The following is a 24,946-nucleotide window of genomic DNA, read 5'->3' as shown; positions in this document are numbered from 1 at the left end:
ACTTTTTTCCCCATTCACACTCAAAATAACTGCACAGAGATGACACATGGAAGTAAAAACCAGGGGGGGTGGTGCACGGGCCCGCTGTCTGCACCTGGTCTTTCTGGAAACCGCCGTGCTCCACGGAGCTGAAGGAAGGTTAGAAATGTCCGTGAAACGCCAACCTACATAGAAATTCTTTGTAAAGCTTTATTTCTTCTTACCTACTTTAAGGGTTTTTTTTTTTTTAAATGAAAGAGGAAGAAAAACTCTTACAAAATAGAAGGGTTAATATATGAGAGCAAGGAAATTCTGGAGGCCGCCAGGTGGGTGTGGCTTGTGCTCCTGAGCCGGGTCGGCCCGGCCACCCCTCCGCCTGCCACGCCGCACGGCACTCCAGGCACGGCCGCCCCTCCCATTCCCCCCTCGGGGCCTTGACTTGGTTTGCTCTGCTTGGCATCCGCACCAGAGGTGGCTGAGTCTGAAGCAGCCCGATGCCATGGCAACAAACAGGTGACATACTAAAACGGATGGCCTGGCAACTGACGAAACGTCTTACGGACTCTCACGGGCCAGTCTGGGCCACAGGGCCGTCGGCAGTGGTCACCACCCACTACCACCACCATGTGCCGGGCCCGGAACTTGGAATCGCCCCCTGCCTTGACCAGACACCCCCCCGTGTGCCTGCAGAGGCGCTATCAGGTCTAAGTCACGCGTTCCGTGACCAGGATCTCACAAGCCCCTCCCCCTCTGTAACGCACTCAGGTCTCTCTTTTCTCTTTCTCGATTTTAATAAGGAAATTGTGCCGCTGTCCTATTCTGATGGGCCCCCTCTCAAAGCCGTACATCACGTTAATGGAAGTGTTTACCGCTGCGAGCCCCTCCGAGGACAGCAGTCTGCAGCCCTCCCATCTCAGCTAGTTGCACATTATTAGTTCACATCCAGTTCAATTTATAAATTAACAGAGGTGCCATTCGCCCGTACAAAAATCAATGCATATTTATGAACTTCTTTTATTCAAATAGATTTCCACACATCGTGTCTGAAGACATAATACAGAAGCCTGTGTGAGTTGGGCAACGTGGCCCGGGAGTGACTGAGACCCAAGATGTCCACCTTGGCAAAAGGACACAAGACCTCTCTCCTGTTCGGGGGCAAAAACCACCTCTTGTGCAGTCAGTCCATTTGCTGAATGCTCCCGAAGTGCCACTGTCAGCTGAAAGCGTGGCTTCCTTCTGAGTTTCCAAGTTCCTCTTATTTATTTTTCCCATTTTGTTTTTGCACCAAGGAGACTGCAGTCAGATACTACTCAGCGACTGATTCCCCCTCTTTGGACTGAAAAATTAAACAGAGACTAAATTATGACAGTGAATTTAGAAAGGAGGGCTCCGCGGGCTCGGAGGAGCATGTCTGGGATAATGTGAGGCTTCTAGGGGTATTGCGGTCGCACCGTGGCGCTCGCCCGAGCGTGCCGCGCGACTGCCGCCCCGGCTGATGGGCTTCCTTCGCAGCGACGACTAATCAGGTTCCATTAAACAGCGGTAATGCTGCAAGAGCTCAACTACACGAGTGTAATGAAGCCGGCGTCCTCCCGGGACAGATTAGCTACAACTGATTTGACACACACCATCATAGGGGCTTCCAACCTGACAAACTCGGCTCGCTTCTGATTTACGCCGTCGAGCCGCTCGGAGAAGAGATGAGATGGATGCAAGTGTTCCATTCGGTGGAGGCGAAATGTGCTGATGTGCTGAACTGCCGGTGCAGGAGAGCCCTCCTCTCCCGGCGCTGCTGCCCTCCCCTCCCCCTCCCTGTCCCTTGTGCCATGCTCTGTCTGCGGGCCACGGGCACCGGGGCCCGGGCCGTGTGCTAGCGTCAGCCAACCGAGGGCCATCGCTCGCTGCTGTGCGTCGACTGGGGGAGTCCATGGGAACGGCGCTCCTGCAGCTGGGGCCCCATCTCCACCCCGTGCGGGCTGTCCAGGGCCGGTGATCTCACTGCAGGTGAGGGGGGGCGGGGGGTGGTGGCCAGTGACCACCAGGAAGAGGGAGGGGTGGCGGGCTGGGGTGGGACCGCACCTCAGATGATGGTGGGCACCCGCCCGCTGCCGCTGCTGCGGCCGGCGCTCTTGCGGGCCAGGCTGGGGGTGGCCATGAGCGCGGGGCGCTCATCCGGGCAGCCGTGCTGCAGCAGCACCTCAACGCACTCCTGGCTGGAGGCCTGCCGCGCGTAGGCCAGCGCCGTGTTCCCGTGGGCGTCGCGGGCCATCACGTCCACCCCGTACTGTGGAGGCAACAGAGCCATGTTAGAGCCTGGGCAGGGGCAGGGCAGCCACGATGGGGGCCGCCCGTCCAGTGTCAGAAGAGCACAGCAGGGTCCCCCGGTGTCTGCTTTTAAGGCAGGAATGTGCTTTTGCAACAAGTCCCTTCTCTGCCCAACAGAAACGAACCCCGGCAGCTCTAGGTTTGCTATTGCGATTTTTACCTTCCAATTGCAAATACAAGAAATGATCGACTCATGATCTCAGAGGCAGGCGGCTGTCCTTGGAGCCGCGCACGGCTAACACGTGAGAGCGGAGAGAAAATCCCCTATCACCTCCCTAGTCCCCCATGATCTCGGTTAACAGTTCCGCGTGTTTCCCTTTGAGTCTGAATGCCTCGCTGACATGAAACTCACACACGTGATGTGTGCCTGTCTCTCCTGGTTTTACTGAGCACTGTACTGGGACTGTTTCCGCACATCGTTAAAAATCATGCAGCAGCACGACACGTCACAGCCACCCAGGCGTCCTCTGGGGACACACCCTGGGGACTCCGCGCTCGGCGCTGCACATTCTGTGCAACAGCTGTCGCTGGTGTGGACAGTGCCGTGGTCCGCGCCCTCACACGCCCTCACACGGGATGTCCCCCGGCTCCCCGACGACCAGAGCGGCGAGGAGACAGGGAAGCGCTAGCTCGCGCCGCTCTCCCAGGTCTGGGGTTCTCGCCCTTGGACAAGGGGGGCTGACTTAGGCTGCCACCGCCACGTCTGGGAGTCGCCACGCTCTCCTCAGCCTGGAGTGTCACAGTGAAAGGGACTTTGGCCTGCGGGGGAAGGAAAGACGCTGGGCCAGGGCTGCACAACCCATGACCTGCAGGCTGCACGGGGGCCCGGGGTGGCTCTGAATGCGGCCCAACACAAAATCACGAATTTACTTAAACCTCTTTTTTGCTCATCGGTTTTCGTGTTTGTGTGTTTATCGCGGGGCCCAAGACAGTCCTTCTTTTTCTGGTGCGGCCCAGAGACGCCAATGGGTTGGACACCCCTGTTGATGCGATTTGTTATGGAACTGTAACCCCCCAAGTTCATGTGGGGTGGAATCCGAAACCCTGGTACTTTAAGGTGCAGACTGGCCTTCAGAGAGGTCGCGTGAGGTCATGTGGCTGGGGCCCGGGTCCAGCCTGACTGGCGCCCTAAGAGGACGAGGCCCCACGAGGGCCCACACGTGGCGGCCATGGGAGAAATGGCCGTCTTCAAGCCAAGCACAGGGGCCCAAGGGAACCCACTTGCCTGCCCCTTGATCTTGGACTCCTGGCCCCCAGGATGGCAAGGAAAGAAGCGTCTGCTGTGGAAGTCCCCCGGTCCCCTAGTCCCCTAGTCCCCCAGCAGTATTCTGTTCAGGTGGCCTGAGCCGACCAACCCAGGTGTTGGCATGAGGCAGGATGTTTGCGTGGTTCTGTTGTCTGGGCACCTGACTCTCCCGCCACACCCGAGACGGAAGCCAGGTGCAAACGTGCAGCAGGGGAATAGCTCTGAGCTGCGCTGGATGGACCCATCTTCGCCCTGGGGCTGGGGACAGCAGGGCCCCGGCAGGGCGCCCCACTGCTGCGCAGTGCCCCTCCACACTAGGCGCGCTCTCGGCAGGCAGCTTTCTGCCCCTATCAGACGGGGCTCCATGGGTGTGGGGTGCGGGCATCTCCGAAGCAGCTCCTGGCCAGTCCAGAACCGCCTCTTCTCCCTTATTCCCCCCCGCAACCCCCAACTCCAGTTCCATGACAAATGCCCCAGTGGGAATTAAAATAACAACTTTCCCAGTACTGTGTCAGATCTCCCAGCTCAGGGCTGGTGTTCTTGTGGAACTTTCGTGAAAAAGCCCAGGCTAGGTGGCGGGAAACCATAGACACCATTTGGTTTTCACCCTCCCTGTCCATCCCCACCCCCTCCCCAAATAATGGGGGCTTTTTCTGTGGGTAAACGAGACCCCATCAACCATGCTGGATCCCAGGGGGCACCCTAAAGAGGTGAGCTCTGCAGACACTCCAGCAAACGCCGTGCAGAGAGGACCGCAGTCCCCACGTGAGGACGGCCCGTCCCACTGGCTGCGTCCCGGCCTTGGTCAGTCCTTCGGGTGGAGGGCAGGCGCCTCTGCCCTGAGCCCTAAATCCCCCATTCCCGTTGCTCCCCCGCGGCGTGCTCGGGCCACCTACCCAGATCAGGAGCTGCGCCAGGACCACGTTCCCCTTGCGGCAGGCCAGGTGCAGCGCCGTGCGGCCATCCCCCTCCCCGCAGGTCTCGTTCACCTCATCACGGGAGCCGTGTGCCAGCAGCAGGATGACCACCCGCAGGTCCTCGTCGGCGGTGGCCCGCAGCAGGCGCTGGCCCAGGGACAGCTCGGCGCAGGGCAGCGGGGCCAGGAACAGCTTCTGCTCGTACTTGGCCCGGATCCACCGCTCCTTCTCTTCCCTGCAAGAGGCAGGCGCGGTCAGTCAGGCATGACCGCGGAGGCTGCCCCCTGTGCCTCCACCCTCCTTACCAGGGGGCAGGCCAGGGGAAGCCAAGCAGCAGGGGACAAAGTCTTTACCAGTGTGGGGTGGCCTTGGAGAGAGGTTTGCCTGTGGTCCACAGAGCGGGGTGCCTCACGGGCAGCATCAGCCCGCCTCCCCAGGAACCTGTCAGCAGATTCCCAGGCCCCTGACACAGAACCTCGGAGGGCGTCGTGCGTGACAAACCCCACGGGGTGCGGATGCCCCTCGGCCTCGAGCTCTCACGTGATTCCCTTCGCATCCAGCACGGGGAAACCCCTCACCTCCCTGGGACCCTCTGGGTATGACACGGGATGGACACCACAGGCCTGGAGGTCCATTCCGCTGTGAGGACAGCTGTGAGCCAGGACTGAAGACGCCGGGCTGGAGTTGTGCAGGACAGCGGTGGCCCCTGACTGGGTGTGACCTGCTCTTAGCTGTTCATTTACCCACTGGAGGGGTGGGAGAACCCCTTGCAGTTGAAGAAAATATGGCCACAGACACTCCTAGGAAAGGAGGAGACTCGAACGGGGAGCTTTAGAGATGAGATGGAGCTGCCCCTGTCCCCCCTGCAACTCTGCCATCTGTCCAGATGCTTGGGGAGGGCTTACGTGGAGAATGCTGCGGATTCCTTAAGTGATTAAAAATGGCTGGGTTTTCTGAGGGACAGTGTGAGGGGCCAGCCCAGGAGTCCAGGCAGGTGGCCCGAGTACAGAGCAGGGACAGAGAGGATGGCACTGGGGCGGGGTGGGGCCTCAGGGTGCAGGTGTGACAGTGGCAGTGGGCACCCCTCCCCCAATGCACAGCCTGCTGAGGAGGAGCAACAAGAGCCAGGTGAATATGATGAGATCCCCCCACCCCGCCACCCCCGGCTTCAAAGGGGACAGGACACTGCCTATGACACCTGCCAGGGGGGCTGGGGACAAAAAGGAGGGACAGGACAAGGTGAGAGAAACCAGCAGCCAGGTGTGTTCACATTGACCCGAAGGACCAGACCCCAGCCCTCTGTGGCTGCCCATGGGGGCGTTTGGTTCTGGCTTCCCAAAAAGGACATCAGTGATGTTGACAAGGCCACCATCCTCAGATCTCTGCAGCATGGTTGGGGGGGACAGGGCAGGAACTCGCCAGAGAGGGAAGCAAGCAGCTCTGCCGGGGAGGGTCAGGGAACAGGTAGGGGGTGTGGGGGTGCCATGGAGTGCTTTCTGATGAGGGTGATGAGAGGGGAGGGGAGCCCTGCAGGGAAGGGGCGACTGCCCTCACCCACAGAGATGGAGGCAGTGCAGGGCTGCCCAAGCAACCCTGGAAACCCAGCACCTCCTCCGGAGGGTCCCGGGGGCACACAGACACCAACAGCGCCAGAGCGCTGGGGCTGCCCCGTCCTCCATCCTCAGAAGGGAAACTCACGACCATGACGCTTTTCCTGCCCGGGTACATAAGAGGGGCTTGTTTGTCCTTCTCCCGGGCTGACTCTGCTCCCAGCCTGCCCGGGGTGGGTGTCTGCCAAGCCCTAATCTGGTTTTAAATACCTAGGGAAACTCATCTTCCAGGGGGCAAATCGGGATTAGTTTTGCTTCACTTCCTGGTACAAGCGGGCGACCCAAGAGTGACCCGACCCTTTCCACGTGCTGGCTCCCGGGCCAAATGCTGGGCTGCATCTGAGGCGACACCCCAGCACCCGCACACGCGGCTCTGATGGGGACCGGAGCAGTGGCCCCACTTGGGCCAAAATACTGGAACTAGAACACGCGGGCGTCTTGAAAACAGCTGCGGAAGCGAGAGACAGAGACCCCAGTCAAACCGTGGCCTCACGCCACGGAGGAGCCTTATTTAAAATGAACGCCGTGAGTTGATGCATCCAGTGTGTCACCAGCGAGGACAAGCGAGGCATGAGCACGATGAAAAGAAAAGAACGGTGAGGGCCACGCCCGGATCTCCGAGTTCCTGTTTGCTGACTCCACTCTCGGGGTGGGCGTGAAAATCCGACCAGTTTCGTTCCGCTCAGGTCGGCTTTAACCCTCCCTGCCCGGCACCGGGGGATGGAGGGAAGAACTCTAGTCCTAATGGCAGCAACTCCACTTTGCTTATAATATTCAAACCCCCCAAAGCGTGAGGATGAGCCCCCTGCTCAGGAATCCTCTCCTGTTGTCACTGGGACGGGCGGGGTGACCCTGTGCCCTCAAATCCGGTCACCCCACAGACAAGCTCACCTGGATTCACTGAACTCAGCCCGCGCCTGCATGATCCTCCTGTTTAAATTGTGCTCTGCTTTTAAGTCCGTGTTTAAAGATGGGTTTGGGGCGCTAAGACGGAAAGCACTTCTCTTTGGGAGAAAGACTCTAACGTCACACATGTGTGAACTTAGGGACAGTGTCTGGAGAGGCCGTGTGAGCTGTATGGCAGGCCCACCTGCCGCCCTGCAGGGGCTACCTGTCTGGGCGCCAGCACCTCCCACGGTGACTACGGAAGACAGGAGGATAGGCTGCCAGAGGCCACACGGCCACACGGCCCCTCACCCTCCACCAGGACGCCCCCCGGTTCTGTTCAAGGTGTGGCTTTTATTATTTGACGGAACCATGGCTCTTCCCAAACTTCCTGTGCTGTTAAAAACAACTCTTCAGCCCTGGCCGGTGTGCACCAAAGGGTCATGGGTTCGATTCCTGGGGCAAGCATGGGAGGCAACCAATCGGTGTTTCTCTCTCGCATCTATGTTTCTCTTTCCTTTCCCCTCTCTCTAAAATCGACACATATATGTTAAGCAAATTCCAACTCCATCTTCTGGGCCCCACAGCACTGCGATGCTTCTGCGCTTTCTCAGACCCCAAGAGGCAGCCAGAAAGCTCGGATGGCCGGCCGCCGGCTCCGGGTCTGTCAGCGCGCTTCTCGGCAGCACCGAGATCCAGCACGTAAGGACAGCGGACTCAGACATGAACACATGGGGGTTCGGGGTGCTAACTCAGCGCCCCGCCCAGACACGAGCACTGACTGCTCCTTAGGCCCCTTTCCCTGCGTTTGCTCCCCACCCTGACAGGCTGGGGAAGCTGAATTCCGGGGTGCTCTGCAGTGGCCCCAAGGAGAGGACAGAGATGCGATGTCGGTGCCAGAGACCGTAGGTTCGCGTGTCGTTCCTCTCTGGGTGCAGGCTTCTGCATCCTCAGGGTCGCCTTGGGCCCTCCTTGGTGAGGTGTGAGGGGTGACCCTGGCCAGCAGCCTAGAGAAGCCCACCAGTGTCTCATGGGCCACCCCTGGTCCCAGGGTGCAGCGGGGCCTGGGATTCTGGGGCGCAGGGTGCTCAGCTGGGTGACAGGACCCCATGGGTGTCAGTCTCTCTGGGGCCAAGTCTGGCCCCATGTCTCAAGTCTTCCTGGAAGTTTGGACGGAGTTACGCACCATACCCCCCACGCTGCCCAATCCACAAGCGGACACCCGGAGCCCGGGCTGTGACGTATCGGGAGGTAGAGAGTGTAGGAGGTAACGAAGGTCAGATGACGTCGCGAGGGTGGGAGCAAGCCGCCAGGACTGGGGTTTCAGAGGAGACACCCGAGACCTCCCTTCCTCTCTCTCTCTGTGCTTGGAGAAGAGACCGCCTGGGACACGGCAGGAGTCGCTGTCCGCAAGCCGGGAAGAGGCCTCACCAGGAAGCCACCCTGCCGACCCCTGGACCTTGGACGCCGGCCCCCAGAGCTGTGAGAAGCCCCATCTGTTACTGCAGCCCTGGCTCTTTGTCGTTCTCATCTGGTTTCTGTGCCGACAGCTAACACGTGGGAGGCGGGCACTCTGACCATGAGGCCTTCTGCCTGAAACCACGTATGCTGCCTAAAGCCATTCACCCGAGAGGCCCTGCAGCCAGGTGCAGACCCCCTGAGCATCACCCTGGCACCTCAGGTCCCCTTCTGGGACCCACCTGTCTTGGCTGCACTTCCCTCTCCCCCTAGGAAGGCCAGTTCAAGAGCAGAGGAGCCTGGCAGTCCATCACCTCCCCTCGTTCCAATCCCCCGGGGCCCACGCTGCTCACAGCCCCTGTTAGCTAATGAGCTAAAAAATGAATTATTGGCGTGGCCGGCCGTCGGCAGGGAGGAGGAGGCCGGCTCCTCATTTGAGCCCCTTGCTGACACACCTTTAAATAAATCAATGGCATGGGAGCGAGAGGAAATGAGAGAACAGGCAACTAATCAGAAGACAGACGCCAACCCAGTCCCCCCAAATAAAGACCCAATCGATGGCATGACAGCAAATACTTTCTTCCCTCCTTCCTACAATAGAGCCCTTTTGGGGGGACCCACCTCCCCCGGAGCCCTGCCCAGGAAACCAGCTGGTGTGCGAGCCACCGGCCAGCGCAGGATTGGGGGATCAGTGGGTGGGAGGCCCAGGTCGCAGGCGCTGTGTGCCCACTGGGGCATGCGGGGCTCAGACGGCGCTCTGCCTGCAGCCCCACCACCGACAAGGCTCTGCCGCCTCTGACCTTGAGGGGTGATGACAGGGCCAAGGCTTCTGTGTGTCCCTCCACGACCCCTGGGACATGTCCCACACCTCTCACCACAGACTCAGTGCCTGGCAAATGGAGCTACCCGCTGGCACCAGGACACAGCTGTGGGCCAGCCGCTGAGGTCCGCCATTCACTGGGATGGCACTGAGCTCTCACTCCGAGGGTGACGATGACGACAGTGAAGGCTTTGCTGACAATTCCTGATAACACAGGGCTCTCAAAGGGGCCGTGGAGCGTGGAGCACATTAAACGCCGAGTACATGTTGAGAGACCGCGCAAGAAAGGAAGGGCTTTGGGGGAAAAGAGACGGATCAATTTTGTTCCCAGTTCCAGAAGAGGGGAGAGGGTGGAGAGCCTGGAGTGACCTCCTGCGGGCTGAGCTGGGAGACCCCGGGAGCCTGCGCCCTCCATGCAGGACGGGGCTGGCCTGGGACATGCTTGCTGTGGCTGGGGCTCGGCTGGCCGTGGCTCTCCTCTCTGGAGAAGGGACCCTGAGCATCCCGCAACCTGCACAGGGTGGACGGCGGGGGCAGGAGGGCGTTCTGGTGGGGCCTGCCTGGTGCATGCTGACTCCGCCCGCCCCCCACCCCCTGCCTGCCTGGGGACTGCAAACAACAACCAGGGGACGCACGGATGGCGAGGAGGCTGACCCGGCAGAGGATGGTCAAGGTTAGGGCAGAAATGACTAGGGAGGTGGTGGGGCCAACGACAGACAGGAGCAGTTACATTTGCCAGAGAAAGAGTCCAAGGTGGGGGCCGTGGGGAGCGGAGCTCTGTCCCAGCATCTATGGCAGGGACGCGGGATGGCCCAACAGTGTGCAGGGCTGCTCCTCGCTCTGCCTTTGGTCGTGAGGCCCAATCCTAGGGGAGGGCCACTGTGTCTGGCGCTGGCAGGCCACCGCAGTGCTCAGCTCCAAGAGGCACGTGAGGGTCACCAATGAGCCACAAGTGGTCTGGGACGGAGATGTCTGGACGCCAAGAATGCCACCAGGGCGAGTGGTGGTGTTGATGACCCTGGTGATGGAGGGGTGTCATGGGGGGGTTTGGTATCCGCAGCATGTCCCGCTGCCCAGAGTGAGAAGTGGCCCCTTTTCTCCCCCAAGTGTCAAAGCTGCAGCCCGTCCCACCTGCACGTGACTTTATTAGGACACCGCCCCTCAACAGCGCTTGCTGTTTCACAGCAGACCTTGAGCCTCTCGTGGCTTCTCTACCTTTACCGACAACTCTGCGCGAGCCTGAGGACGGGTCTTCGGCATGTCGCCCAGACACATGTTTCTGTGCGAGTCGACTCCCCACTGACACAGCGGGGCAGTTACAGACCAGGACCCCTTCACAGGGGGCCTGAGAAAGTGGTTAAGTGTTTACGAGGCGCCAGCCCCGGGGTGGGGAAAGCCTTCTGCTGCCGCACTGGTTTAACTCTGGCTGCACCCGGCGGGGTGGGCCCCGCTCAGAACGCCCCTCAGGAAACCCAGGAACCAAGTCCTTAAAACGGCGCCTTGCCGCAGCGCCGTGCCTGTCACTTGTGCATTTCCAGCGGCCAGGACGCTGCCACACTGAATGGCCGTGGGCACATTTGGGGTCTGGCAGGGAGGGCTCAGCACGTTGCCAAGGGCTGATGAGGTTAATGTCGTGGGTTCCCAGAAGAAAGGTTTTTGACAGGTCGCCCCCAAACTTCTGATGGGCTCTCTACCCCACCCTGTGGGCTCTGGAACACAGCCCCTCGGGACACAGACAGTGGGTCCGGGCGGGCCCATCGTCAGGGTGGGACTGACCCTGCTTGGGCAGCTCAGGGACCGGTCTGTGGGGGTCCCGGCCTCAGCCTGCCTTCCGGTCTCCCCAGATCAGGTTTTCTCCGGATGTTTCTACAGAATACTGAGGGCAGCAGCATTTCCCAAACCCCTTGGTGTCGCAGGTAATGGGTTCATTTCTATGGGAACCCCTGCCCACAAATGTTAAGAGGCAAGTAACTTTTTGGTGCCTGTCACCTGTCACACTGATCCTTTTGCAAACACCCCCCCCCGCCCCCCCCCCCAGGGCGGGGGAAGATTTGTCAACACTGACTTTAAAGGACATACTGCAGCACAGCACCTGGGAGCTGGGGGGTGAGGAGGGGAAACTGGAGGAGCCTGTGCCGTGAGACACAGTGACGAGAGGAGAGGAAGCGGGAAGAAAGGGCTAGCTAGCAGCAAGGAATTTCCAAAGTGTCATTCTGCCTCCAGCAAAACAGGAACTGGGAGGGCAGGCATGGAAGACGGGGCTGGAACAATATGTTGGGAAAACAGGGGGCTTCCTCTCTGTGGGGGGGACACCCGGCCGGGGGCCAGCACTGAGCAGTTGGCTGCCCCTGGCATGCATGCCTTCTCCCCTGGCCGCGTTGCTAAGGGGGCAGGCCTGCCCACGAAGCCCGATGGGCGTTTACTCTTTAATTACCTGAGGCTCTTAGGAGACGGGCCACTGTAAATCCTGCGTGTGGGAGCAGGCGGCGTGGACGAGGGTTTATGCTCACGGGGCAGAGACAAAGTAAACATCCCGCCTGACTTCTGATCAATATTATGAGGGTTTTTGCCAATCTGCAGGGTGCTTTATGGGCTCAGAGGAACAGAACAGGATCACTATTACTTAAATAAAATCAACCGTATTAGGCTTATTAATTCTGGGAGTCACAGTTACCTGGGCCAGGCCTCAGGTGTTGGGGTGGGGGTGGATCCGTGGGCAGGGGCCACCCAAGCAGCCCAGGGGGGTGATTGAGCATGCTCAGGTGCACGCCCCGGGGCTCCGCATGGTTGCAGAAGGCCATGGCTCATTCACAGTGAGCAGAGCAGCGTCTCCCTGCCCCCCACGGCCCCTGTACCTTGGTCTGAGGTTCAGGTTGAGATGTGGGCTCGGTGGCTTTGTGTCTCGAGCACTGGGCACCTCTTCACATCCGCCTGTGTGGATTCTGAGCAGGCTGATGGAAAGAATATTCCAGGATACAAGCCACCATGCAAACACAATGTCACCTCTCTACAGTTTGACGCAGCCATGGGGATCTGACTTCCAAACCTGGAGGCCAGCCTGGAGGAGCCACCAGCCCAATCATGGGCGCACCTGCCCCAGCAGAGAGGGAACAGAGGCTCATGGATGGACAGAGCCTGCTCACAGCTGCACCTTGTTAGGCATCTATGATGTGCCGGGAGGTGCTCAGGGAAGAATAGACCCAGCCCCTCTGGTATGACCGTAACTGGACCCAGGCCCCAGGCACAGCACCACCCTCTCCTGGGCCTCGGTTACGCCTCTGGAGAGGCTGGGTGATTCACACGGCAGCCACATGCTTGGCAGGCAGTTACGAAGACTGGGACAGGGAGAGCCCCTCGCTGCTGGGCCGGATGTCCAGCAGGCCTTCCCTCACCGGGCCACTCACAGCGACGCCTCTGGTGTTCCCTCCGTTTGGGTGGGTAAGTCCATAATGCGCACTGCAGCCACCACGCGTATCTGAGGGGAACCCAGCACGCTCTTGCCGCAGCATGCAGACGTGTGGTCCTCCTGCACGACCCACAGGTACAGACGCCATACGGTAGCCACCCGCACGGTGACAAATGAGGGTGGACCCACTGCCTCCGAGAGCCTCACCCACTGACCGGCTGAGCGTGACCCCATCTGCCTTCTCAGGAGCCGCTCCCGGAAATTAATCCCAGAACGAAAGAATCTACTGCTGTTTATTCTCTGGGCCCTGGAGTCACAGCACAGCCAGGACCCTTCCACCTCAGACCTCAGGTTTAGAAAGGGTGGGGGTGGGGCGGGGGGGGGCAGGGCCTGGGGCTGTCTTTCCAGGGATGGACAGAGCAGGGGGGCAGGTCACCAGGAGGGGGCCAGGAGGCCAGGTGCAGGGTGGGGGGTTGGGGAGGGAGGCCAGGAGGAGGCAGAGAGCAACTCAGAGAAACTCTTAGGAAGGTCACTTTTGAAAGCCTCTTATGCTGTTAGAAAACCGCAAATCATCCATATTGTTCCAGAAGCAGCTGAGACCCTTTTATTTTCGACATGTCCCCCATTTTCTAAGCTACTGTGAACAGCACAGCGAAACGGGGGAAGTTAAAGGAAACAAATCCCCAGCCACACCGGTGCGCGCGCTTTCCGGCCGTCCCTGGGCCCCACTCGCTGCCTGGGATTGTTACCACGTGGGGATTTCGGCACCGCCACCCCCATTACTGCGCGCAGAGCTAGTCCAACAAATCACGTGTGCGAGCTGATGCGCCACCCGCGTTCGTGTTTTCACACGGTAATCATCCCTGCGCTTGCTGGACGGCCCTGCACTTCAGCGAGAGGGAAAACGCAGCAGCTGCTGTGGAGCATAAATCCCGACAAGGCTGTGCCAAGCGAGAGGGAGCGGGGCCAGCCGAGGGCGGCGGTCCTCCCGGGCGTAAGGTGGCGTGACACAGGACGCTCCCACACGGCCCTGGCGGCAGGGACCCATTGCAGCAAATTAAGTTCAGCGTAACAGTGGCTGATGGGCTTGGGTTTGGAACATGTCGCATCGCAGGCAGACGAGGGGCGAGAAATGGCCCGTTGCCCTGCGTGGAGCACTGTGAAACGGAGACCAGGCTTCGCTGTCTGTGCGCCGGCGCCCTGCAAACACCAGGAGCGGAGACTCCGGGGCTCTTCTTATAAAAGGAACAATCGAGGGGCAAGATGGAGTGACTGTAGAGGGCCGACCTGGCCTGGTGGCCTCCCAGGGACCCGCCAGCCGAGTGGCTGTTAAACGCGGAGAGAGGCAGCTGCAGGGTGATAGGGAGGGTGGCTCTGTGTCAGCATCTGGTGAAAACTGCCCAGTGGCTTCAAGAGCCACAGTCCCCGGTAATGCTGTTTTTTTTTTATTATTATTTTTTCTTTAAAAAGACAGATGATAAAGAGTCTTTTTAACGTGGCTTTCCCTCGAGTGTTTGGGGGACAGAGGGGCTGGGAACAGGCTAGTCACATGGTCCCTCCATGGGCCAGACAAAGGGAACAACAACGAAGCAGAGCTCAAAGTAGGGGCAGCATTCCAGAGGAAAGCAAAGTGTGGGGGCGTCTTCAGGGAGCCTGCACGCCAGCTTTTCCAAACAGTGAGAGGAAGCACAGGGCAGGCTGAGAGCACCCACAACGGGGGGCTGGTGGGCTGGGTGCACACTGTGTGTGTGTGGGGGGGCGGCTGGCCTGCAGCCGTCCGAAGGCCAGTGCGCTGACAGGGGGAATCGTTAGAGACCGGAGCCCCTCTTAGAGAAAACCCGGAGAACGAACCATGGCTGGGCTTTCTTCCCCAGTTACTCTTAAACATTAAAAACCTCAGACCCCAGCCTCTGCCTCCACCAGGTACCGTTTCCCCAGCTCGGCCACGCAGCGGCGAGGCTCCCTGGGGACCGACTCTGTGAGTGCACACCAGTTCTCTGGAGCAAGAAAAGCGGGCCCTCCAGCTGGTCCTGGACTGTCCAGCTGCTTTCAGAGGTCACTTGGTGGCGAAGCCATTGCCAGTCCGCCGGCAAATGGCCAAGCGCGCAGCGTGTAGCAGGCTCTCGCAAACCGGCTTTTATGAGTTGGCAGGGTGGTTCTTTCTCGGTCACGTCCTGCCTGTCTCCTGGACGCTAACCTGCCCGTTTACAAAGTGACGGAGATTGTGACAAATTTATCTTATGTCCTTCACAGAGGTTAAGAACCAGTCACCTTCTATCCCCAAATATATTTCAAAATCGGACCTAACCCGGATGCCCACCCACCCAGCCCCTCCCTGAAGTGGGTCTTGGCCAAGGCCACAGGGAGGGCTTTGCTCCCAAGCCCGTGTTCTTGTCTGAATTAGGACATTTGAGGGCTTTAAAAGATGCTTTTCGACAAAAGGATTCCATCAAGACAACCAACAAACATTATTTAAATGTGCCAAAAATCCAGAATCTGGGGGAAAAAGTATGGAGGCTCTTCAGGAAAGTAAACATTGGATCACCTTATGACCAGCGACTCCACTCCAGGCACGTGGCCAGGAGACTGGAAAGCGGGACACTGAGGACGTCCTCGGACACCCGTGCTGAGGGCAGCATGATTCACAGCGGCCCCCACATGGCAGCGGCCAGCGCCCAACAATAGAGGAGTGACCCAACGTGACGTGGTCTCTCTGAGCGGCAAGTGTGACTCAGCCTTAAAGAGTGGGGCCTCCTGACCCTGCCACACACGCACGCCACCGAAGGGCACGGTGCTGAGCGAATGAGCCAGTCTCAGAAGGAGACGCTGCAAGACTCCACCTGCACGAGGCTCCTTGAGGGACGGGTTGGGTGGGAGGGTCAGGGGGAACCGAGTCGCTTAGTGGGGGCAGAGTTCCAGTTTGGGAAGGTGACAAGTTCTGGGGGTGGATGGTGGTGCTGGTGGCACAGCGATGCGAACGGGCTTCCTGCCGCGAACGTCGCGCCGAAAATCAGCTCAGGCAGCAGTTTGTCACGTCTGTCTCACCGCAATGCAAAGGGGCCCAGACTCCAGTGCTGCCTGCTCCTGTCACAGACGCTGCCACGTGATGCTCCAGAGCCGTGTGCCCTCGTCTGGGTGGCCCAAGGAGCTTAAAATGATGCATGATTACCAACAGAACGCGGTCCACATTTAGCTTTCCCCAGCTGAGCCCCAAATATCCTCTGGAGCTGAACGTTTCGTCCAACCCAGGAGTCGCTCAGCAGGATGCGTGGCACTTGGTCACCCCTCCCTTTCATCTCCTTTAATCTAACAGCCCCCCAGGCCCTCCCCTCTTTCTCGTCATCCATCACATCGGTATTTTGAGGAACCCAAGCTATTTCCACTGTAGAGTGCTCCCCACTGCGTACGGTCTGGTCCGTCTGGGTCACGTGTTTTCAGTGAGCACAGCACGTGCGTTCTCCGCATCCCACCAGGAGGAACACACTGGGGTGGTACCGAGTCGGAGCGCACGGTTAAAGCGGGGGGTCCCAGACCTGCGCTCCCTCCGGAACCTTCCCCCTCCACAGCTGACGAGTGATCTTGGGGGCCGACACTTGGAGACACCGACATTCCTGTTGCTTGAAGACCTTCCCCGCAGCCGCCGCTGTCGCTGCTGCGTGGAGGGTCCCCGCTCACTCTTGGAAGCAAGACCCAGACTCTCCCCCTGCTCGCTCCTTCTCGGTTTGTTCGTTGGCATGTTCTGTAAAGAGCCTCCTGCCCTAGCCTTGCTCTCGGAGTCTCGCTGCCAACCGGCCATCTTTAAAGAAATCATGTGTGTTCTGCAATGCGCTGTTGACATCATCCTTTTCGATGCTCATGCTGCTCCAGGTCTGGCCAGCGGGGCCCCTAGGAGCTGCCTGCCCCCTGCCCTGGCCAACGCGTCACCTTGCTCCCTGGCTCACCCTGCACATTCTCAGATGTGGAGTGAGCCGCCCCCTAATGAGCCCTGCTTCTTGATATTGGAGCCACTACTCACTTAGCTTTATTCTTTTACTTAAGTTTTGAGGTCATGGTAGGTTCTCCTAGAGTTTAAGGAACTAATACAGAGTTCCCACATACCCCTTACCTAGTTTTCCCCAAGGGTGACACCTTGAAAAGCTAGAGTACAAGAGGACAGTTAAGTCAGCCTCGTACACTTCTGACGCCCTGGTTTCCCTGCATTGGTTTGTGCTGTGTGTGTGGGTGCCGAGTTCAAGGCAATCTGACCGCACGAGGTCCCCTGGTCCACCACCAGCCAAGGGGCACAGCATTTCCCTTCCCAGGTGCGCCCCCCCTCCTGTAACCGCACCCACACTCCACTCCTGGCCTTGGCAACCGCTCACCTGCTCTCTGTCTCGGTGACTGTCACTGCACGGCTGTTCTGTAACAGGATGAGGCAGCAGGAACCTTTGCGGACTGGCTTTTCTCACTCAGCCGAATTCCCTGGAGAGTCGCCCACCAGGCTGCTTCATTCGGGGCTGTTACAAATGAGGCTGCTCTGAACCTCATGCACAGCGTTCTGCGTGAACTGGTTTTTCTTTCTGGGGGATCAGTGCCTGAGAGAGCAGCCGCCAGGGCGTCTGGGAGGGGCAGTGTGTACTTTTATCAGAAATGGCCAAACTGCTTTGCAGAACGGAAGCAACCACTTTTTAAGACCACATTCGGTAAAACCAAATGCCCATGATCAAGGTGGAATTCCGACTAGCACCCTTGTCATTTGGAGGAATGTGACCTCCCTACCCCCGCCCTGCAGAAGGAGAGTGTGGGGCAGGAACTGCAGGACTGGGGGCGCCCAGACGGAGGCACAGAGGACCCCCAATTTGTCTCTGGAAGTAGATGGGATGTAAAAATGGACTGATTTGGAAAAATGCGTGCGTGTGTGTAAAAAACATGTGGCTGAAGGAACCGTGTATGGGGATCAAAACTGCATTCATCAATATATTTACAAGTGAGGCTTCAGCTTACATTTGGTAAGAAAACCGCCGGCTTTCAACAGAAAGAGAGTGATGAAAGGCCCGAGCCTGCGAACAGTTGAAGACGCGGTGCAGGAGAAGGGCCCCCACACCTCGCTGCCGCGGTCTCGGCTGGGCGGGGCTGCTGCTGGCTGGCGGAGCCTCCGCTCCTCCCCAGTCTCTCTGGGGCACATTTGGAAATTATTTAAGAAGATAAAATGCCTCTAATCTGTTACCAATTAGAAGAAACATGTGAATATTATTTTCTAATTTGTGACTCTTGAGTGTGTCTCCAACACCAGAGAGAAGTAATTGAAATAATTATGTCTGCTCCTGAATATTTCTATTATGCCCTGGAAATCGGAGGGTGGAGGCATCCTTTTGCCGTGATGTGCCCGAGGCCTGATGCGGCACTTCAAAGCCCGGCACAGAAGGGCCGCAGAGCTGCGATCTCCGCCCAGGCCGAGGTGGCCGGAGCAGCTGGAGCCCAGGGGCCGGCAGACCAGGGTGCAGCGTGGAGGAAAGACAGGGCCCCTGGGAGCAGGGGTGAGGTGAGGTGGTGGGCTTCCCGGTCAGCAGGGCTCCTCCCTGCTCGCCCGGACGTCCCTGCCAAGTGGCTCATTTGCAGGGGTGAGCTGCTGTTCGAGCACAAGCCTGATTTATAACAGGAGCGATGTGGATTTTTTTTTTTTTTTTACCTAGTTACAGGGCGACGTGAGTGACTAAGTCCTGAAAATTGGTAATTTCCTGGAGGTTAACAGTAGACGGTCCACCAATGAGAGGCGAGGCCCGCTAACAAATTCATAGGGCGTTATATGCCAATTAGACCTCGTCAGCCATTCCCCAGGCAGGGGGCCGGTCCAGCCGCGTCCATAAGGCACCCTTGAGTGCCGACAGCCCGAGCTCAGCCCCTCGCACGGTGAGGGAGCACACGCGAGTGCTGACTGCACAGGAATCGGCGGTTCTCAGAGGGCCCTTCTGGCCGCACAGCCTCCCCTTCCTTCTGTGCAGACTCCCCTTTGTTCTCGGGCGGTAAACAAAAACTCGAGATGGGCATGGAACCCGGAAGGAGCCAGATCCACTCCGGACTGTGGGGTTCCTGTCAGGACAGAGGCCCCCGGGAAACCTGCGGGCCCTTGGGTCCCTGTCTTCAGCCAGGTGCCACGGGTGCCTCTGCCAGCACCTGAGACCTCGCAGGTGCTCCTGTGGCCTATGCTTGGAGTGCTGGCCCCCAGCCCCCGGGAGACCCGCAGGCACAGAAGTAGAGCTGCCCGCTTTAGAGCAGGGAGGCAGCGTGCAGGTCTGCCCCGGGAGGCTCTGTGTTCCAGCAGTGACTGAACGGACTTCGACTGTGTGTGCTTCTGCGGGGGGGAGAAATCACGAAAGCAGTGCACGGGCTCTGAGACAAGGTCAGCCGTGCACAACGTGGTGCAAAATGTACAGAGTGCACTTGGACGTCACCACCCGTGGGAGTGGTCGGGCTTGTGCCCTTTTGTCCTGGGCTTTTCCCGCTGTCCCCAGGACACCGGGGACAGTCCCCACCCCTAGTCTTTCGATGCCTCCAAGTGATGGGTGTCGACGCCCCCCCCCCCCATCTCCGTACTTGGACACAGCAATTTTTCCTCTTAGCTGAAGTGAGTTCTCTGAATTTGCTTGGATTACCACCGCCATCGAATGCCCTGCGAAGCACTCATTCTGTCAAGAAATGTCCAGGGGGCGCTGGGAGTCAGGCCCTGCCCCGTGTCTGCCCGCTTCAGGGGCTCGGAGGCAGGTGGAGGATAAATACCCCGCATGGGGAAAGGACCGCCTTTGCGACCTGAATGGCTGTCGGCCGCAGGAACAAAACAGACCCGGAGACACAGCACTCCTACCCCTGTGGCTCTCCCCAGCAGAGCGCCCTGGATTTACTTTACAAAATGTAAAGGACTGCTAAATCCAGACGAGGGACGAACCCTTCCCCGCAGCCTAAGGACACACGGCGCATCCGCGAGCACCGGAGCCTCCGCTGTCGGCAGGCAGGCGGCAAGCCAGGCTCACAGAGGCGCCCGCTCAAGACGGGCCTGCCACCCCCTAGCTCAATGGTAAAACCGCCTCTGTGGAAGCGCCTCACATTGCCGTGGCATCGGGAACACCTGATGCTTCCAGACAGGGTCGGAACGTGGCAGCACCAGGGCCCAGCCACGCCTGCCAGGTGCTTGGCGGGCACTTGCGCAGTTTTCCAGCAGAGCCAGCCCCAGCGGCCTCCTCTGCGGTGAGCGTGCGAGCCCCTTCCCAGCTCTGCACCGGGTGCGCCTTCTGCCAGCTTCAACGTGCAAACTCTAGTGGGCTCTCTGCATAAGGTCAATAAAAGATGCCATTGTCCAGGACCCCCCTCCCCTGGGCAGACCATCCGAACATGCCGCTCAGGAGTGAGGGCCACTCTGGGTGGAGCTCCTGCCTGGGGTCGGTCTCGTGGGCTCAGCACTTCAGGACAGCGAGGCCTGACCCCTGTCCATCGGGCCAGGGGACGGAGTGTGTCTTCTACACCTTCCTAGCCCTGGCCTGAGCCTGGTGGCTGTTTAAAGTGACCTATCACATCTGGTCGCTTCCCTCCTGTGACGGCTGATCAGCCCCAGTGGGCTCTCCACACTGCGAGCCAGTGGGGGGTCTCAAGAGAGGCAGTCTTGACGCCCCTTCTTCCCTGCAGAGGTGGCTGGCCCACCACCTCCTGCCAGCGCCCATTCTGGGGTCTTGGAGAGGGTTCACCAAGCCTGGTTAACTGGAGCCAAGCTCCCAGACTTGTTCCTTCACGGACAAAGGAACCGGCCACTTCCTGGCTGTCACTGAACAGAATGCCCCTGTAACTGGCCTCAATGGACTCGGCAAGGCACCACGTGTACACAGGAGACAGCTTTCCAAGACGCCGGTGACCATGCTGTCCGGCTCCAGGGGCCCCCTGTCCCCAAACATCACCGTGGTGGGGGGAGGGGGATGAGGCAGGAAGTCCCCACTGCCAGCAGGAGCCCTGGGTAGGGCTGGTTGGGGGGGCGCAGTGCAGCAGGTTCCGGAGAAGTGCAGGCAGGATGAGTCAAGCAGAAAAGGTAACCGCTCCTGAGGGTGGCATCCCCGGTCTTTCTCGTAGCGGGGTTGTGGGGGCGCACAGATCTTTCAGTGAGCGCAGCTCCCTCACTCCCACCTCACCCCCTAAAGAGCGCTGGCTTCCCTGTCCCCTGATGGGCTCCATAATGAGAAGCGCTGTCAATCAGGGCTCCATTAGCCTGGACAGACTTTCACTTCCTGAAACAATTTATTGGATTCCCAGAAGCAAATGGGCCTTCTTCCTTTTCAGTGGCGGTTTTTAGGGAGCTATTCAGAGGGAGCGAGCGTCCCTCCTGCTCCTGCCGAGCAGCCTTTGTTTCCTTCATTTACTCATGAAAACAGTTTCCTGAGTTTACCTACCTCCTCCGTCCGGGTCCCCCGCCCGTGTTTGCCAAACCTCTTCCCCCTGCGGCTCAGTTGCCACACAAAACCCACCAGCTGTTTACAGCTCCAGAGCCAGGGAGGCAGCCCTGGGTTTTATTTGCAGGTTTTTGGGAGGAGGGAAGCAGGGCAGGGGTGGGGGAGGAGAGGGGAGGGGCACACACTTGAAGAAATTAAACTCGCGCAAAGGAGTGAGGCTGAAGGACGGATGCCAGAGGCACCCTTTAGCTGGGCACTCCGGGCCACACCTTCCCGCACACCCGTTCCCCACCTGGAGTTTAGCCAGCTCTGTGGAAACAGTTCACCTGGGCCTAGCTGAAACACTTCGGGCTGTGCTGAACAAGATCTACGCTAGGGGTGACAAGGTGCCACCACAACACCAGTCCCAGCTGTCTGGGACTCCCACACGTCCACAGAAGTGCTGCCCAGCGCCTCAGGCCGGCAGCCTCAGCTTCCGAATAGGAAAGGGACTCGCGAGTATATAAAATAACGTTTTCCCTCCACTGCTCTTCCCAAAGAGTAATATACCCGATGCTGCCGCACCTGAGCCAGAAGGCGAGCCCCTGCACGCATAAGCCAGCTTAACTTGTAGCCTGGGAAAGCAGACGGACGCAGGCAGACACTTATGTCCCTCCTGCCTTCTGAGGATTTCACGTCACGGCGAATTGGGGGGCGTGAGCGCCTCCGAGACGAGATCGGGGTGAAATTACGCAGCCACGTGAGAAATAACGTCTATTAGGCTAATTTAATCACCAAGCACTTCGCAGGAAAATTAGGGCTTAGAACCCACTTCATTCTGGCGTTCAGACTGTCCGCCGGGTTCTGAGTGGGAGGAGGACAAACCCGGGACGGTGAGGGCGGGTTTTCCAGGCGCAGTGAAGGGGGTGGCCCTTCTCCCGTTCCGGGGCACAGTCGGAGCAGAGACAGGACAACTGCCCTCAGCCCTCCCCAGCGGGCCCGATGAACCCCAAGCCAGGACTCGGCGTTTGTTATCCCTGAGGGACAGCCATTGTCCCCCAGCAGGAGCCCCCTCGAGGGCTGGCATGTTCTCACAAAGCTGGCTGGGCTGCAACCTGGGGGGCAGGCAGCCCACGGAGCAGGGTAGCTCCCCAGGCCTGGAAACCCATGGGGTGCCCTCAGGGACCACTGCGGGGGGCCTGGTCACGCCCCAGGCCAGCCTAGCCCCACCCCCAGCTCTCTTTAGGGCTATATTTTTTGGAGGGCAGGCTGTAAAGGCTGCCAGGAGACCAGGCAGAGAGAAATGAAGGAAGAAAGAGGCGGTCAGGTGTGAGCCGACCGGGCCTCTGGGACAGTCCGGAGCTGGGCCCAGCTCGGGGGACGGGGGTTGTGATTCTGTGGGGGGGAACCGAGGTGCCCATCCTAAACGTGGCAGCCCCCACGGGTGGGGGGAGGGGCTGCAGGAATCAGAGAACTTTCCGATTGGCACTTCGGTCTGCGGTGAGTGGGCTCACTACGGAATCGGGTAAACAAAGATTCTCACAGTTGCCATCGATCTAGGAAGAGGAAGGCAGATTTGTTTCAGGGTTCTTGATTACTGAGACGCAAACAGGTTTCTTGAGGAAAAAAATGACTCAAGAATAATTTGTTTATGCTTTACTTGCTACATTCTTTGAGAATAGGAATAGGTAAGCCGACTGCATTGACTGGTTCACTGTTCTCCGGAATCTCCCACATTCCCAATGGATGCGAAGCAGGGATGCTGGGAAAGACCTCCATACACCCTTCACTCCAGAACCATCCTTCCAGCATGAAGTGAGCAGGTGCACCCTGACCTGCCAGCGGCCGGGGGCTGACCCTCAGGGCCGGGTGCAGTTGTTTGAGGTGAAGTCGGCTTCGCAGACTCCTCCTCTCGTGGGGAAGGCGCTGCTATAGATAGCCTCCTGGCCCTGCGCCTGCCCCGAAGCAGCCGCAGCAGAGGGCGGAAAACTCGGTGCTTAGGGGCCCGGGGGGTTTACGGTGGGGGTGCTTCCGGCCCCCTCCACAGACAGGCGCAGCCCTGCACCCGGTGAGTTCTCTGGCTCGGTTTCCTCCGCTGGCGCGCATCGTGTCCCTGTCACCCCGTTAATTACTGACCAAGCTGCCTGCCCCTCCCAGCTGGAACCGTGGTGTGTGCCCGTGTATGTGAGTGTGCACGCGTGCACATTCATCTCTTTGATGCATTTGGTTGAAGGCAGGGCACTGGCTACGATCCCCGGAGAGGCATCCCTTGTTCTAGGATGATTTATTACAGCTCCTGAAAACACCTGTTCATCAATTTATCCTCGTGTTAAAAAAAAGAAAGACTAAATATCCAGTTTATTTAAAGTATTAACGAAAAACACCCTATGTAGTATATTGAGTTGAAAAGACCCATACACTCAGAAAGAGAAACCGTACTTAAGAAGAACCCTCAGAAAGCCTCCCCGAGTTGTGTGGACTCTCTCTGGGTGTGTGCACACTTCGTGCAGCAGTCCAGTGAGGCTTGTCGACGGGTGTTTTCTGGGCGGTCAGCTGGTGACTGCCAGAGACCGGCTCTTCAAAGCAAGCGCTCCACGGACGCACTTGGGCACCGGTTTTGGCGGTGCCGACCGAAACGGCCATTTCTTATGACAGAAGGGAGACGACCCTTTCCCGTCTCCCTCGGGGAAACGTCGGCCTCACTAGTCCCTTCCCGACACAACGGGCCGTGCCCCAGAGCACGCTGGCTCTTCACGTCCCCCTGCACTCTTGGGACCCCCAGGCCGGCCCCTCAGTTAAGTTCAGAGCCAGGCTGCACGGATAGTGAAGCCTCCTCTTCAAACAGGGCAGGTTTCAGAAACCCATCCGTCACCCCCACAGGTGAGCTGTTCTCCAGAGAGGCCTTTGTGGGGCACGTCTTCTGCTTGGAGGGGCTGGAACTGCTTCCCCCACCCCTACTCCGGCCTGGGTGCTGAGGCAAAGCCCGCCCTCCCTCCCCGAGATCAAATGGGCAGCAGGCTGGAAGCAGGGCCCGGTCTCCGGGACCGCCTAATTAATGGCCCTGCTGGTCGCAGCTGGAAGAGCTGAGCTGGGGGTGATTAATTAAATTAGCTGGCAGAGGAAATTACAGTAGAAAAGCCAAAGTTTGATTGCCCCATAATTAACCGCAGTGCAAATAATATCTGCATCTATAACTTCCAGCGATGAGATCAGAAGCCAATTGAATTTGGCACTGATTGAAGCTGTAAATATCCTGTGGTGAAAAATGATAGGTTTGTTCTAGAGGGAAAACTTACAGAAACGGACACTGCGCAAACGCGATCTGGGAAAAGGGCGCCGGGGCAACGGCAGGAAGGAAGCCTTACCTTTCAAGCTGCCTTTTTCCGACATTCAAACACCCTTCTTTCATATTTCGTTCGGGTTACCGGCCAGGCGTGATCTCCTACGCAGCCTGCCTCTGAATTTCGGGTCGGACTTCCCACGCCTGGGGCCTGTGTGTTAGGGCCCCGTCTCCCCTCCTCGGTCTGGGGATTAAAACTCCATTCTAAAATAATTTCATAGGCCGATACGCGGGGGCTGCTTTCATCTCCCCTAAAAGAGGAATATTCTATTTAGACTGTCACATGCGTGAGCTATTGCTGCTTTTCCGGATAACGACACTTTTTTCCTCTTTGTAACAATTTCATGTTCAAAATACGGTTTCATTAGCAATAGGATTCTACTTTAAAGAAAAAAAAGTATTTTATACAGATAATTGCCCCGCAGAAAACGGCGGAACTTGAAGCTGGCGGAAACAGGACGTTTTTCTGCTATCCACACATTCTCACTAGTAAGTAATTTCTCAGTGGAGGTCGTGTGTCTCCGCTGGAGGAGCCTTTGCTAATGATTTGGTGGCTTCTGACCAGGGCGTGTG

The 24,946-nt window shown here is 58.6% G+C and overlaps 1 protein-coding gene across 9 annotated transcripts in view; it reads right to left on the bottom strand.

Annotated features, from left to right (window-relative positions):
• Window positions 1-979: 979 nt before the first annotated feature.
• Window positions 980-24,946, bottom strand: part of AGAP1 (ArfGAP with GTPase domain, ankyrin repeat and PH domain 1) — a 409,905-nt gene continuing 385,938 nt past the window's right edge. For 8 of the 9 annotated variants that reach the window (XM_045197998.2, XM_045197999.2, XM_024564316.3 and 5 more), the window contains 2 exons: window positions 4,447-4,702; window positions 980-2,263 (listed from right to left, as the gene is read on the bottom strand). In XM_045197998.2, coding sequence (XP_045053933.2) covers window positions 2,060-2,263; window positions 4,447-4,702 — 460 coding nt within the window. In that variant the 3' untranslated portion in view covers window positions 980-2,059. The remainder of the gene's footprint in view (window positions 2,264-4,446; window positions 4,703-24,946) is intronic. The other variant, XM_053919239.2, reaches the window with a different exon arrangement.

The sequence above is a fragment of the Desmodus rotundus genome, chromosome 2, assembly GCF_022682495.2.
Source record: "Desmodus rotundus isolate HL8 chromosome 2, HLdesRot8A.1, whole genome shotgun sequence".
Taxonomy (NCBI): domain Eukaryota; kingdom Metazoa; phylum Chordata; class Mammalia; order Chiroptera; family Phyllostomidae; genus Desmodus; species Desmodus rotundus.
This window is presented reverse-complemented; position numbering and strand designations above follow the sequence as displayed.